We start from the raw sequence: 13,853 nt of genomic DNA, 5'->3' as shown, positions 1-13,853 counted from the left end.
CTTGTCATATTTTGACACAGCTTTTTGTTTTGTATCTTTGGGGGGGGTCAGCAGTTAGGTTTACACCAGGTTCATACTGGATGCAGAAATGCTGTGAAGCATGACGATTTTCCATGGAGCACTGCTCGCTTCCTTTTGGCATACATGTTGAGCGATCAGACCATTCAAACTAGACGCCCCATGGCCATAAGCTCCATGGCAGGCTCCCGATCTGCAGCAAAAGTTTTATCATCTGGTCTATTTTTTTTGTGAGCCATGAGTGAATCTGGCAGGGAAACCCACTAAATACTCTATTATCAACAATATAAAGGATATAATGGATATATATGATGCGATATACGTCGTCTGGTTATGATAAATGATAAAATATGCAAGTGCTTTCATAATGCTTGTCAGTTGTGTCTAAACAGAGAGAGAGTGAGACATGCACACACACAGACAGACTCACACACAGAGATGCAAACACACAAGCATGCAGCCAGAGACACACAAGCAAGCAGCAACAGAGATACAAGGGGCAGAGCTTTCTGTGTGATTAGAAAGGAGCAGAGAAGGACAATTGCTGCCGACCAGCGCGGAGAAATGCGTTCCTAGTGTGAAGAGCTGAGTGACAATTAACACATCATAGCGCTTCTGCAGCCAGTGTAAAGCCAGCGTTAGACAACAAAACTACTTGGTTAGGGTTAGGAAAGCATTGTAGAGTCGGCTTACTTGACTAACAACTAACTAATGAGTGACTTACGACTTATGTGACTAAATAACTTAACGTTGACTCTTAGTTTCACACGGGACACAAGCACCAGGCTACCTGGTCAAAGTCCTGTGTCTAGTCACCCATCCACCTCAGGTGGACGTCCTTGCTCTTTGAACAACATTGGTTGCTCCAAACGTCTAATAATGATGCAGATGGGTTTACATTGGCGCTGACTGAGTGTGTCTCATACAGACTCTAAAGGGTGTACTTTGCATCGATATCTAACGCCAAGAGCCACTGACCAAGAAACGTGTTTTGATGCCCTGCATGAAAGTAGACTGAAATTATGAAATAGTGAATAGCAGCATGACATGAAAATGTTGTCTATGGTAAAAGATCAAGATGTTTGGGTTTTTTTTTCTCAGCCTTTATTGCATCATGTCAATTTCTCCACCTCAACCAAGTATAGGGCTGCCCCTTGAAAGTCTGAGATTTGAATCATCAGACAGAGACCCTCAGTTGACTGACATTGCTTCAAGGCGAGCAGTTGTTTTGTTGTTGTTGTTGTTGTTGTTTTTCTAGTAAGCATGCTTTAAAGTGAACTTCTGGGGATGCCCCTCAGATTTTGCTATGGAGTGAGAGCTTGTGACTGTCAGGATATTCTTTAGTACAAGCTGTGGACATGCAGGCAGTGGCAGAAAGAGGAGAGAGGAGATAACTTCTGCATAGAGGTGGTGAATTTACAGCTCACAGCAACTAAATACGCGACAGTCTCTGGCTTTTGTTTGATATCTCGTGTTGCTGCGCATTCACGACCCATTGTTAGTGCTATTAGTTTGTTTACTATCTGATGTGAGTGCCACTGTCACACTGAGCGTCCCGTGGAGCGGGATGTGAATGAATGTGAAACTTTGTATAAAAAAAAGCGAATAGTCGAATATTCGCATTGAGCTGCCATCCGATTTGACTGGCATTATTATGAGTTGGATACAGGCCTAGCCAAGTGTAAAAAAAAAGTTTGTGACACTTTTCAAATTAAAAGGCAATCTGAAATATATATAACAGCTTCATGGTAAAATATATTGCTGTGAGGTTTGAACATACTTTAAAATGCTTTGAGCAGCAAACATGAAATTCAAATCCTCTACTGCTGCACTAAGAAGTCTGCAGACCTCTCATAAGTATTTTCGTAAGAACCACAGTAAATATAATCAAAGCTAGCCCCCTGACTACCACCTGAAGCAAGTGGGAAAAATGTGTTGTTTTAGTGATTTGGATCCAGCCAGTGGTGAGATTGTGCTGTTACTTGCCTCGTAGGGGATGAAGAGAGCGAGCTGCTCTGTCTGGAGCTGCTCTGAGGAGTTGCCATTCTGTCCGAAGCCATCTTACTTCAGCACAGCACCTAAAACACAAGACATTTAATATAAACCTCAAGGTCACAAGACATGAAAGTATCTTTCTTTATCCACTTATTTTCCTGTAATATTTGAAAAATAGTTTGAAAACACATCAGATGTATCAAAAGTATTCTACTTCCATTCATCACTGCATAAAACAGCCAAAACACACACAGTGAATCCAACACACACACTGCATCCTCCTGGCTGTGTTGCTTGCCTCTGCAGCGTTATCCACTACAATATCTCCTTATTGATCCGCCTCCAAGCATTCTATTCTTGTCTTGTCTTTTTTTCTTCCAAGTAATTTAATTATCAATAAACCTCACTGTTTTAAATAGCTGCAAGCCGCTGGTGTGCCAGTGGAATAATATTTCTTATCTTCTAATTTATTGGCTGGCTGCCAGCCAGTGACTCTCTTCCCCTACTTTGAGCCTGAGCAAAAGAGGCTGACGCTCTTAAGTGCCCGCAACTTTATTCCGCCGTTTTATTGATGTATCCCATTTAGATTCGTCCATTTTCAACTGGGAGAAGCTTCAGACGCCCTCCTGCCTGAACCACGCTCTAATCCTTTTAGTTAATGATATCCTGCAGTGGTGTGGTTACAAATTTCATGTTTACTGTGGAGTATAATTAGCAGGTAGTTACAAAGTGAGACCATCTCTTTCTAACACACACAAACACACACACCCTCAGTGTCACAAAGCAGGTTTCAGCCGTGCTGCCCTGCTTTTTATAATATGCCTCCAGAGTGTTATGAGATCGATAAACGTAAACAGGAGAATGCACAATAAAGAAATTGGGATGTGTGATGCACGTGGGACGTCACTGGTTTGCTTCCATGTTGACCTGCTTTTTTCAGTGCCGCAGTGTTAAAGCTGACAAAACAACTGATCCATTCTGTAGAGTTTGAAGATGGAGAGGCTCAGGCACAACAGCGCATCACCGATTCTGTTTTACTGTTTGCTTCGTTTGCTCCGAAAACCCAACGGGTTACATAATTATGAGCAACTTTTTGATGATGGATGAGGAAAAAAAAGGCGGAAGGGGGGGTGACTGAGTGAGTTGCTGCGATTAACAGATACCCAGCCCGATGAATAGGTGACAAGATAATACAGATAGAAACAGGGAGAAGAGGGTGACAGCAAGAGGAAGAAGATGCAGAGAAAGGGGGCGGGGGGTGGCGGGGGTTCGGGGGGGTCTTTTAACTGCAGTCTTGGCATGGCTCCTCCATGGCCATTTTCAGGGAAAGCATCACAGCGAATCAGAAATTACACCAATACTGTGCCAGGACCACGGACGCCTGGCAGTGAAAACCCAAATCTTGCACACACAGTGTAGTTAGAACTGAGTACCATAGAATGAGGGATGATATAATTGCACTGTTAGATTATTACAATAGAGGTGTAGTTGAATTATACTGGCCCTAAAATTGAGCAAAGGGTCACTGCCAATGAGACACAGATCCAGCAGATTCCATTACATGTGCCTCTGGCTGGTTACAGCGCTCTTCTGTGGATTACCATACAAATGGAGAGGAGTTGTCCAATCAAGCAATTCAGTCCTGAGCACTTAGAGTGTGCCACTAAGTGCCGTGTTAAGGGCCATTGCGCTGAAAGTGATCTCTGTCATTTTGCAGTGAGTGGCCACCAACTGCAAAACGATGCATGAGAGAGGAGAGCGAAAAGGTTGGGTTTTTTTTGTTGTTTTTTTTTAGCAAAACGTCAGTTTACAGCAGGTTGTCAATGTTTCTACTGTTTCTTTTAAGCTTCCTGGACTGCCTTGGTGCAGACAATGGCTTCATTTACATTCACAATACTATTCCACTATTATTTCGAAAATGACAATATTGTGAAATTGATGCAGTTTCATATAACCAGCTTATTTGGATATATTCCAAACTCTGCATTTTTCCTAATAAAGCCTTTTCAGAATAAGACGTGGGATATCAGTCACTCAATCAATCATTTATTTGTCACATGGAATTATACAAGGTACAACTCCAGTGAAATGTGATCCCATCAGCTCTTTGAACTTGTGCTCTGTAATTTAGTCCTTTATTGCATCTACTTACATTGCTGGCAACAGTGACCATGTTTCCGGATGGTTCTGGTAATCCATGGTGTCTGGTTGTGGAATGATTTAATTGGCTTCACATCCAAATACCAACAAGATGGCCACGTGGTCACGCCCAGGCCCCGGCAAAGTGCGCCAGGCTTTGAAGCCCATTTTGGTAGTGGCCAAGAAGCGGTACTGCAATTTCCAGGGTCTGCCACAGCTTCTTTTCTGTTTTGAGGTCAGCTCTGTGCGATAATCAATGCGCTGTCCACAAATTAGCTCACCATTATAGTCTACAAGGTTGTGGGATAGAGATGCATGCCCCAAAGAAAAGCCAGCATTTCTGGTTGGAGGTAGACACACCTACTTTTAAATGCTCAGAAAGACTTTGATATCAACAGTTTTTTTATGCACAAATACACAGTGTTGACCCTTTCAAGAAGGTGTTTTAAGGAATAAAAGAGTGAGACTGTGTTCATACAGTGAAACAAGTGGGGAACTCTAAAATGAGGGCATAAGCAGCAGTCTCATTTTTCGATATTTTGACAGGATAAATGACATGTTAGGGTACGTTAACAGAAATATGCGCCGCTGCATTTAAATGTGTGGAATATAATTTTCATTAGATGCTTAGAAGGTATAATGTCTTTTTTGATAAATGGGACAAAACCGAATATTTTGTGCATGTAAACATAGTCACTGGCCTGTAGTGTTGTAATCATTTAAGAGTTTAAGGTGTACTTCTATTCACTTCAAAACAAGACTGTATTTCCATGGAGCTGCAAGCACTGTAAAAATATCCCTAAGCACAGGAAGGCTGCAAGTGTTACAGAAAAATGAGTTTCCTATGCAGATAGTCAGCTTTGACAGGATCCTTGGCTAATTTTCTTGCTGGGGTGGACATTTCTTTATATGTCTGGGCTGAAACCCGAGTGGCCCTGTGGGTTTCCCCACTCGGTTGCTGTGGAGAACGTGTTAGTTGTAGGTAAGCCAAACAAAGGACACCTCTGTCTCAGCCTCATGTCACATGCCGGGTAAAATAACAACCACTCAGGAACTTGTGTGTGTGTGAGGGAAATGGCTTCGAAGTGTGCTCCAGATTTACTGCAGCACTTGTGTTCATTCTTTGCATGTGTGTCGAGGGTGATTTAAATGTTGGTGTATGCATGTTTCTGTCACTTGCAGTTTTCCAGCCATGTTTCATGTAATGTCTGTCCCTGGTTTGTCACGCCAACTCCTGCATTTAACATAACAGTCATCTTGATTCCCTCTAATGTGCTCAGTGGCCTTCATGTTTTCTGGCTCTATAGTTCAACAGCTTGACTATAAGCTTAGGAAGAGCAGTTACTGAACACAGCAAAAGGCCTAAATAATAAGCCAATGTTTAAAGGTTCATATGATAAAGAACCAAATCACGAAGGAAGTAGCAGTAGGAAAGGAGTTCCCACACAAGGATAAGATCACAAAAAGTATGTAGACCTAGCTATAATGTTTTGGCTTAACACTTGCTAGACTGAAGTAAGGGTCCAAGCAACATGGATGTCTGCATAAGCATTTAACCCCAGCATTTCCAAACTAAAAAGGGGTCAACAGTATTTTCAAAGGTCCCCGTTTGGTGGTCAACATGCCAGAGTAGTGTGGCGAGGCTTAATAGTGGCAATAGTTATGCATTCTAAAACAAAAATGTAGTAGTGTGGATGTAGCCTATGACAATGGACTGTCAATTTCCATAATACACTACACATTCTCATTCTGAAGTCATCAAATATCGCTGCTTTTGCAGTGATTTCAGCATAAGTTCCACAACACCAAAAGCTACCTTTTGCAGCTATATAATAAAGTCGCTGTGCAGCATCAGCAGAGAACGCAACAAGACAGAACCGCTCATGTTGTTGTAATACACCACCAGCACCCATTCGCCTGATATGCTGCTGGACAGCATCAGGTTGAAACGCTGCTGGTGACGGTGTAATATAAGGAGCACAAAGATCCCTATAGGGTGGGCTTTACATACAAAGTTTTAGGGTTTAAAAAGGCCCTGCAGGACATTCAGTGTGACAGTCGCATTCATGTCATAAAGTAAGCAAGCTCACCGATTCACATAGATTGCAAATGTGCAACAATATATTCGCCAATACTAAATATCCAACAAAAGCTAGAGACTGTATCCTATGAACTTGCAGTGCACTGTTAATTTACCACCTCTTGACCTTACGGTGCAGTCTTTCTCTCCCTTGGTGCCACTGCCTGCATGTCCATAGCTGCAAAGAGCAGCATGTCAGTCAAGAGCACTCTCTCTGCAGCAAAATCTGGGGATCAAAATGTTCCGAAGTACGCTGCACAGAAAAAAAAAGACTGCTGGGCTTGAATCTCCCACTCTCAAGGGGCAGTCCTATTAAAATAACAGACAGCAAGTATTTAATTCCCTTTTTCAAGAAAGACTGAAGCTAAAATGAAACAGCAGCAACCACATAAGTAACATCAGGACTTTAGCTCTCTATTATTCTCTGATATTGACATTAAGTATCTCAGACATTTGCTCGACAACTCTTACAATATTTTTATAGCAGGTACGACTGACTTGTACATTTACTGTTTGCTGTTTTGCTGTCAAGAACTGTTAACTAATACTGTAGGGTTTTTTTCAAGATGTCCTTCCTTTTGGTCTCTATAGACTTGTTTCTGTCATAGGCTTTATTCTTAAAAGAGCTGTATGTAGATGTAGTGGCATCTAGCAGTTAGTTTGCAAATTGCAAACAATTAAATACATCTCCGCTCACCCATCCTTTTCAAGCATCTGGCCTTCAGGTAAAGTAAAATGCTACATGTTCTCTCTACAGCTATTTTTTTGTTTGTTCTTTCTGTGCTTATGTAACATGGCGGTGGAAGATGGCGAGCTTCTTGGAAGTAAACCCATTCTAAAATACACTATATGGACAAAGGTATGGGCCACCTACACATTACACCTACAGGAGCTTTTGTAATATCCCATTCTAAATCCATAGGCATTAATATGGAGTTGGTCCCCCCTTTGCAGCTATAACAGCTTCCACTCTTCTGGCAAGGCTTTCTGCAAGATTTTGGAGGGTGTCTGTGGGAATTTTTGCCCATTCATCCAGACCAGCATTTGTAAGGTCAGACACTGATGTTGGACGAGAGGGCCTGGTTCGCAATCCCAAAGGTGCTCGATAAGGTTGAGGTGAGGGCTCTGTGCAGGCCAGCCAAGTTCTTCCACACAAAACCCATCCAACCATGCCTTTATGGACTTTGCTTTGTGCACTGGGGCACAGTCATGCTGGAACAGAAAAGGACCTTCGCCAAACTGTTCCCACAAAGTTGGAAGTATAGAATTGTCCAAAATGTCTTGGTGCGCTGAAGCATTAAGATTCCCCTTCAGTGGTACTAAGGGGCCTAGACCAACCCCAGAAAAGCAACCCAATAGCATTATCCCTCCTCCACCAAATTTTACAGTTGGCACAATGCAGTCAGGCAGGTAACGTTCTTCTGGCATTCGCCAAACCCAGACTCATCCATCAGACTGCCAGATAGAAAAGCTTGATTCGTCACTCCACAGAACACGTTTCCACTGCTCCAGAGTCCAGAGCTCTTTAGAACGACCAACTTTTCACAAATGTTTATAAAGGCAGACTGCATGGCTAGTTGGTTGATTGTATACCCCTGTGGCAATGGGACTGAAGGAAACACCTGAAATCAATGATTAAGAGGTGTGGCCCTATACTTTTGTCCATGTAGTGATGAAAAAACACACTGAACAGTTTCTTAGTTTGAGGTGCTTATAAACTAATGAAATCATAGTTCTGCCAATATAATCTTCTAAATCCTACACACTGAACCTTTAAATAACAACTTAAAGTAGCTAATGTGCAGTTATAATGAGATTTCAAAAAGATTTCAGTCCGCTGACCTCATTGTCTGTGCTCTCTGTAACTGCAAAATCATTGGATAAAAATACATCTCCAGCACTTTTTATAATATTCTGTGGTGAAGCAGAATGCCTTTTGCAGATTCTGGGTAAAACCACCAAATGAATACAAAAGCTGGTCTGCAGAAAACAAAATACCAAACCACCATGGCTTTGCTTCAGTGTCGTGCCAAAAGCAATGACTTTCAGTTTGTCAAAAGCAGAAGAAATCAACCTCTTAGGAAATCAGGAGAAACAAGCAAAGCCACTCACCATTTTTTGAAGGCCAAAACCAGCTTGAATCTATGTGATGGAGTTCAGGATGGAGTGGGTTAGGCTGTGTACTCCAAGTTTATTATCCTTGTTGTTTCAGGAGTGCCTCATTGTGTAACCGATTCCTTATGGTTTGGCTTTATTTAAAAAATGCCAACAAATAAGTACAAATACTTCTTCCTCTGCTGCTCTCCTAACTCCCATGGACTTAAGGTGAAAGCATCGACTAAAGTTTTCTCTGGCCTTTGGCTTTTAAATACAGTGGACATGCTCTGCATCGACGACTCGGCGGTGCCACGCTGCTCACATCCTATCATTGAGCTGGAGACTGGGTTCACAGGAGGAGACAGTGGTCACAGTCTCACCACAGAGCTGTCATGTAGGGAGGAAGGCAGAGCAGCATGGGTACTGCATGGGTGGCTGTGTGGGAACAAGCAGGAGGCAGGCTGTGCTGAGCCATGTACCCGACATTCCCATCCCACACACAGTGGGCTGGCTCAAAGTGGGCCCTTGTACTTGGACACAGAGATCCACACAGGGCAGCAGATAATGCCTGATGTGAACTGCTACTGTCTGAATGTCTGGTGAGTCAGTTTGTTTCTCCTACTGTGTGACGCTGAACCTACACTTACAACATGCCAGGCAGCCTCTTCAGTTTTAAAGAAGCTGCTCTGAAGACTTGGGATGAGAATGTGTTGGCTTATAAATTCTTTGATCATTACACAAAGTAACTTTAACCACTGCTTATTTTAAAGAGGCCACTGCAATAAAACATGTTTTTCGTGTACGCCTAAAATGGGGAATAATTAACTTTATGCAAAAAAAAAAAAAAATCCAACTACAATAGAAGAACATACCTGTTATCTCCAGACACAACAGCCTCTTGGTCATTATCTCAGTGAGTCTAAAAGCAGTGCATTTCACTGATAACACTGGAATGTGAAACTTATTTTAAGTTGGATTATGTTTTGCTGGGCTGACACTCAGCTAAAATAGGCATTTGGTATGCCAACAGAGTTATCTGTATCAATCTTAATAATTTGGAGAGTTTAAACATTTTCAACATGGTTAGTATTTTTCTATAAATTCTAGCTTGGGTTTTTACTTATTAAGCGTTTTTTGTCACATGATATTGACTGATTCTTCTTGTACACTGAGCATCTTTGTGAATGAGATTTCTTTTAGTTTGTTGGGTGCCAACACACTGAATCAGGACAGAGGAAGATTTTGTTCCTGGTCCTTTCCCAAGTTAACTGGATGGCAGTTTGCCGATCCAACCTACTTGAGAGTTTTCCTGTATACAAACATATTTGATTTATTTAAGTTGTCTAAATCTTACCAAATGAAGCTGATGTATTTGGTATTATTAAACATCTTGCAGCTACACATTCAAGCAGATCCACCAACACCTGAGAGCTGTTCAATACAGTTAGTGAGTAGAGCGATTATAGCACAACTGGGATAACTGGGGGTCACTGCAATGCAGCAACCCACTCTCTATCCCAGCCTGTCCAGGGGTCTGAATTACCCTCTGAGCCATTTTCTTAGCCCCAATCCATCCCTCCAGGCTACCATCACTACCTTCATCTTTGGTGACATAAAACTTACAATGACAACCAAGAAGAATGTCAAGACAGAGGAATAACTGTAAGTGGAACTACAGAACATTTCGGTTTAATGTAAATATAAAAGCCATAACATTAAGCTGATTGGTCGGAGACATTTTATGAATGCTTTAAAATCACCTTTTACACCTACAAAACGGGTTCTGTGTTTTTGTCCGAGACAGTTTATCACTGTTCTTATGCACTGTCTGTACTTGCACCTAGGTTAAAAAAAATGCATAAGAATTAACCTACATAATCATGAGCTAGTAATGCGTATAGCCTATAACCCACACAATCAGCAAGCTGGGATCCCATGACACCTGACCCCTGTGCTGATGGAAGTAAAGAAGTAAGAAGTATAAACATAATATAGTATAAACTTGAGATGGTGGATGGGTCACTAAACACGAGACTTTCGCCCAAGAGACCAGCAATCATGACCTGTGTAAAACCAAGTGAACTTTGTGTTATTTCAACATGTAACATGCTGCAATACTACAACACAGTAGCAAGTTTTTTGATTAACAGTGAGAGAAATTACACTTTAAAATCCACAGACAATTAATGCATTAAAAAAAATATAGAGTTTATATTATAAAGCTGTCAGACTGTTCCCCAGTGCGAATGCATGCAATCTGCTGCAAACTGTGTTGAAAGTTGATATTTTGTCCTTGTTTTGCCATAAAGATGTACAGTAATATAATCCCTGTTTTAAAATAGCAGCTGTGCCATCTTTTAACCTTAATTCCCTCTGCCCACATACAGGTCTCACAGTGGTCTGCCAGATAATACATCCTGCAGATTTCACCTCAATCATTTCTGACACTGAAGGCAAACACTGTGGGAACCACCAATAAAATCACTGACAGCTTCCATTGTTAACTCCAGATTCCTTTGATCACTTTTTTCTTTGCAAGTGAGGACGTACATAATTAAAACAAAACAAAACAAAACAAAACAAAACATCATACTGACAGCACTTTATATTTATACTTAGTCTGCATCATTATGAAGGCCTGTTGTAGTTCTTAACAGCATATTCTATAGCTGCACCACTTGGCTAATGATGGAAAACCTGTGTCAATATCTTGACATGTCTCAGGGTGATGGTGACAGGGGCTTCAGGAGTGTCACAGGTTTGAGTGTGACACACCATGATGTCAGGAATAAATGTGTCGGAGGAGGGAGAGGGTGCACCAATCCCTTTTCCATATATTTTTACTACAAAAACTGGCTGTACAGTGTTTGGGAAGGAGATTGAAAGAGTTGAGAAGGAAGTGGGGAGGACAAGAAAATGACCAGGGGAAACATGGGAGATGGATTTGTGGGAAGAGCAGGTAACAACATAGCACTGTACAAACATTGCTGTAACATGACCGGTTCTCCAAATACAGTCAATGGGCTTTTCAGAGTAAGAGTTGTCTTAACAGTAGAATATTCACTCAACAAGGGGGGGTTACTTTACTTTGAGAGTACAGGGTCAAGAGTAAAGAAGTGCTACTAGAGCTGGTAGATATTAACATAGAGTCTTGCTTTATTAAAGTTCAGCAAAGTGAACATATAGTATGTGATCTTAGACATTTTATCTTTAGACTGAATGCAATTCTAAGTACTACAATAAGACACACTGCCATTCTTATGATTAAACATTTAATTGGATGTTGCTTCCTGGTAGCTTAGGTGTTAAAGATGTCTAAGACCACTTAATTACTTAAAAGTACCAATCTCAAATCTGGCTTGGGACCATTATCGTGTGACATTCTTTCTCCCTTCATTCCCTCTCAGCTTCACACTGTCTGTTGTTGAGGCAAAAAAGCCTGAAAAGTACAGAAAGGATTGCTGAAAATGGCCTGTCCATGGGGCCACTATTTAATCCACTGGTCAGTGATTGGAGCTGGATGATGTTAATTCCACCTGTTTTGATCCAGACGGGAAGTGAGCACTTCACTCCTTCATTCACCCATTCATACACGGTTTCTCAAATGCAATTCTTTTGAAACAGACTAAAGTGTAAGTATATTAACAAGAGGTCAATATAAGTCATCTTTCCTTTTTTTCAACAATTTACTAGTTGGGTAAAAAATTGAACAATACATTGTTACAAAAAAGTAAGGTGAATTAGAGGTTACCCAAAGTTTCCAACACAGAGCTAAAATAGTTCTACTACTGATAGTTTTGTGAGATGAAAGTATTCGAAAGTTAACACGGGTGGAAAGTGAGGGTGGATGTTGCGCCGAGGATAACTCCTTAATGGATCATTTAAGTGTTCCTGACTTTAAAAATCCATTTGGGAGAAAGAGAGAGGTTATCATTCAGGGTCTGTCACCCACTGCTATGGAGAAGATGGACTTGCTTGACATGTGAAATGCTCCCCTAACAGTACAGCTGACAGCAGAGCCACAGATGTGCTTCCATTGTACTTCTGTCACTCATACCGCACACATCCACGGTTACCCAGGATGTACGCTGGATCTCAGGTCAGGTGGGAACATCTCACTTTGGTAAACTTGTTTTTCTTTTCTCTTTTGGAGTTTTCAGCTATTTAAAGTATTAATCTCAAACAATTTCATTTAAACAAATGTCGTTAAATGTCATCCATTCTCATTCCAAACTCATGAAATACCGTAGCTTTGACAGTGCTTTTGATGTAAGGTTGCAATTCCTAATGCCACCTTTCATGGTTACATGAAACATGAAAGGATGGTGCCAGGTTAAAACGCTGCGGGTAAAGATATAATATAAGGAGCAAATAGGCCCCTATAGGGCAGCTGAGAGGGGCAGTCGATAGATCGAGTAAACCCCAGACTTTCATGTGGGAGTCTTGTGTTTTCTTCCCATCTGAATGGTTTGGTCTTTTTTCGCTACACCTTACCATGTGCCTCTTTTGCCTAGTCCTAACCATCAGTGCCCTTGTTGTGCATGTGCTTTGTTGACATCAAGGTGTTGAATGCCATGTGGTTTTGTTTACTCAAGGTAGCGGCATGCCAGAAAGTCAACAGCAGACACAGAAGGATACCTAGAGCATACCATAGAGACTCATATATAGTTGTGGAAGTCCCCTGCAAAGCTGCAATATGTGACAACTTCAGATGAGAAGATGTTGGTCCTTCTGTCTGCTGAATTATGCCATGTGCAGCATAAAATCAGATCACGGTTGGTCAAAAATAATGGGAAAATCCCAGTATATCCTAAATTCCATAGTAAAACAACAGTAGTTTATTTTGCTGCCCTAGAACTCTGTGACCTGTAATATTAAAACACCAGTAACTACAATAGTCACCAAATCAACCAAGACTGAAATCTAGGAGACTGTCACTTTAAAATGTTAAGAGTAATCTCAGCCACAACCTGATAACAATAGCATACAGTGCAATGCTTTTTTAGACATACTTATAGCTATTCTTAGCAGTGCATACAGTAAATGCACTCTGTAAAAGGTTTACAAGAAATTGGGCCTGTTTTGGTTTTGTCTAGCATGCCATAATTGCCCTGCTGTCTCTGTGTGCACCAGTTTGGGAGATGAAAACTTCCCCAGCACACTCCTGACTGGACTAAATGAGAAGATTCCCTTGTAAGGCCAAAAACTATTTGGGTCTGGGAGCATTCTTTCCTTTGGCATAATAATATGGAAGTTAAATGCTCTGCCCTCGTAGGGTTTCTAGGCAACCTGCGCTTATGGAGATGAGATCAGACGGGGTCAAGTTGCACACAGACATACAGACCAGTAACCTCAACATGAGATAAAACCAGCCACCCTGGTGAATGTCACACTAATAAAAGTGGACAGATTGCATCGACTGATACCACTTACACTTCAGCTCCTCATTCCTCAGACACAAAAGGAGCCTGGGAAACATTTTGCACCCCCAAAAATGAAATTCAGCTGCTTAAATATTGCTTTA

At 41.4% G+C, this 13,853-nt stretch overlaps 1 protein-coding gene across 3 annotated transcripts in view; it reads right to left on the bottom strand.

Annotated features, from left to right (window-relative positions):
- insc (INSC spindle orientation adaptor protein) overlaps window positions 1-13,853 on the bottom strand; it is a 67,543-nt gene that overhangs the window by 39,416 nt on the left and 14,274 nt on the right. For 2 of the 3 annotated variants that reach the window (XM_042496374.2, XM_088080220.1), the window contains exon 2: window positions 2,005-2,096. In XM_042496374.2, coding sequence (XP_042352308.1) covers window positions 2,005-2,078 — 74 coding nt within the window. In that variant the 5' untranslated portion in view covers window positions 2,079-2,096. Of the gene's footprint in view, window positions 1-2,004; window positions 2,097-8,344; window positions 8,705-13,853 lie in introns of those variants that run through there. The other variant, XM_042496376.2, reaches the window with a different exon arrangement.

This window comes from Plectropomus leopardus, chromosome 7, assembly GCF_026936395.1.
Source record: "Plectropomus leopardus strain MGB_pleo_1.0 chromosome 7, ASM2693639v1, whole genome shotgun sequence".
In the NCBI taxonomy this organism is placed as follows: domain Eukaryota; kingdom Metazoa; phylum Chordata; class Actinopteri; order Perciformes; family Serranidae; genus Plectropomus; species Plectropomus leopardus.
The sequence above is the reverse complement of the archived record's forward strand: the minus strand, read 5'-3'. Positions and strand labels throughout refer to the sequence as shown.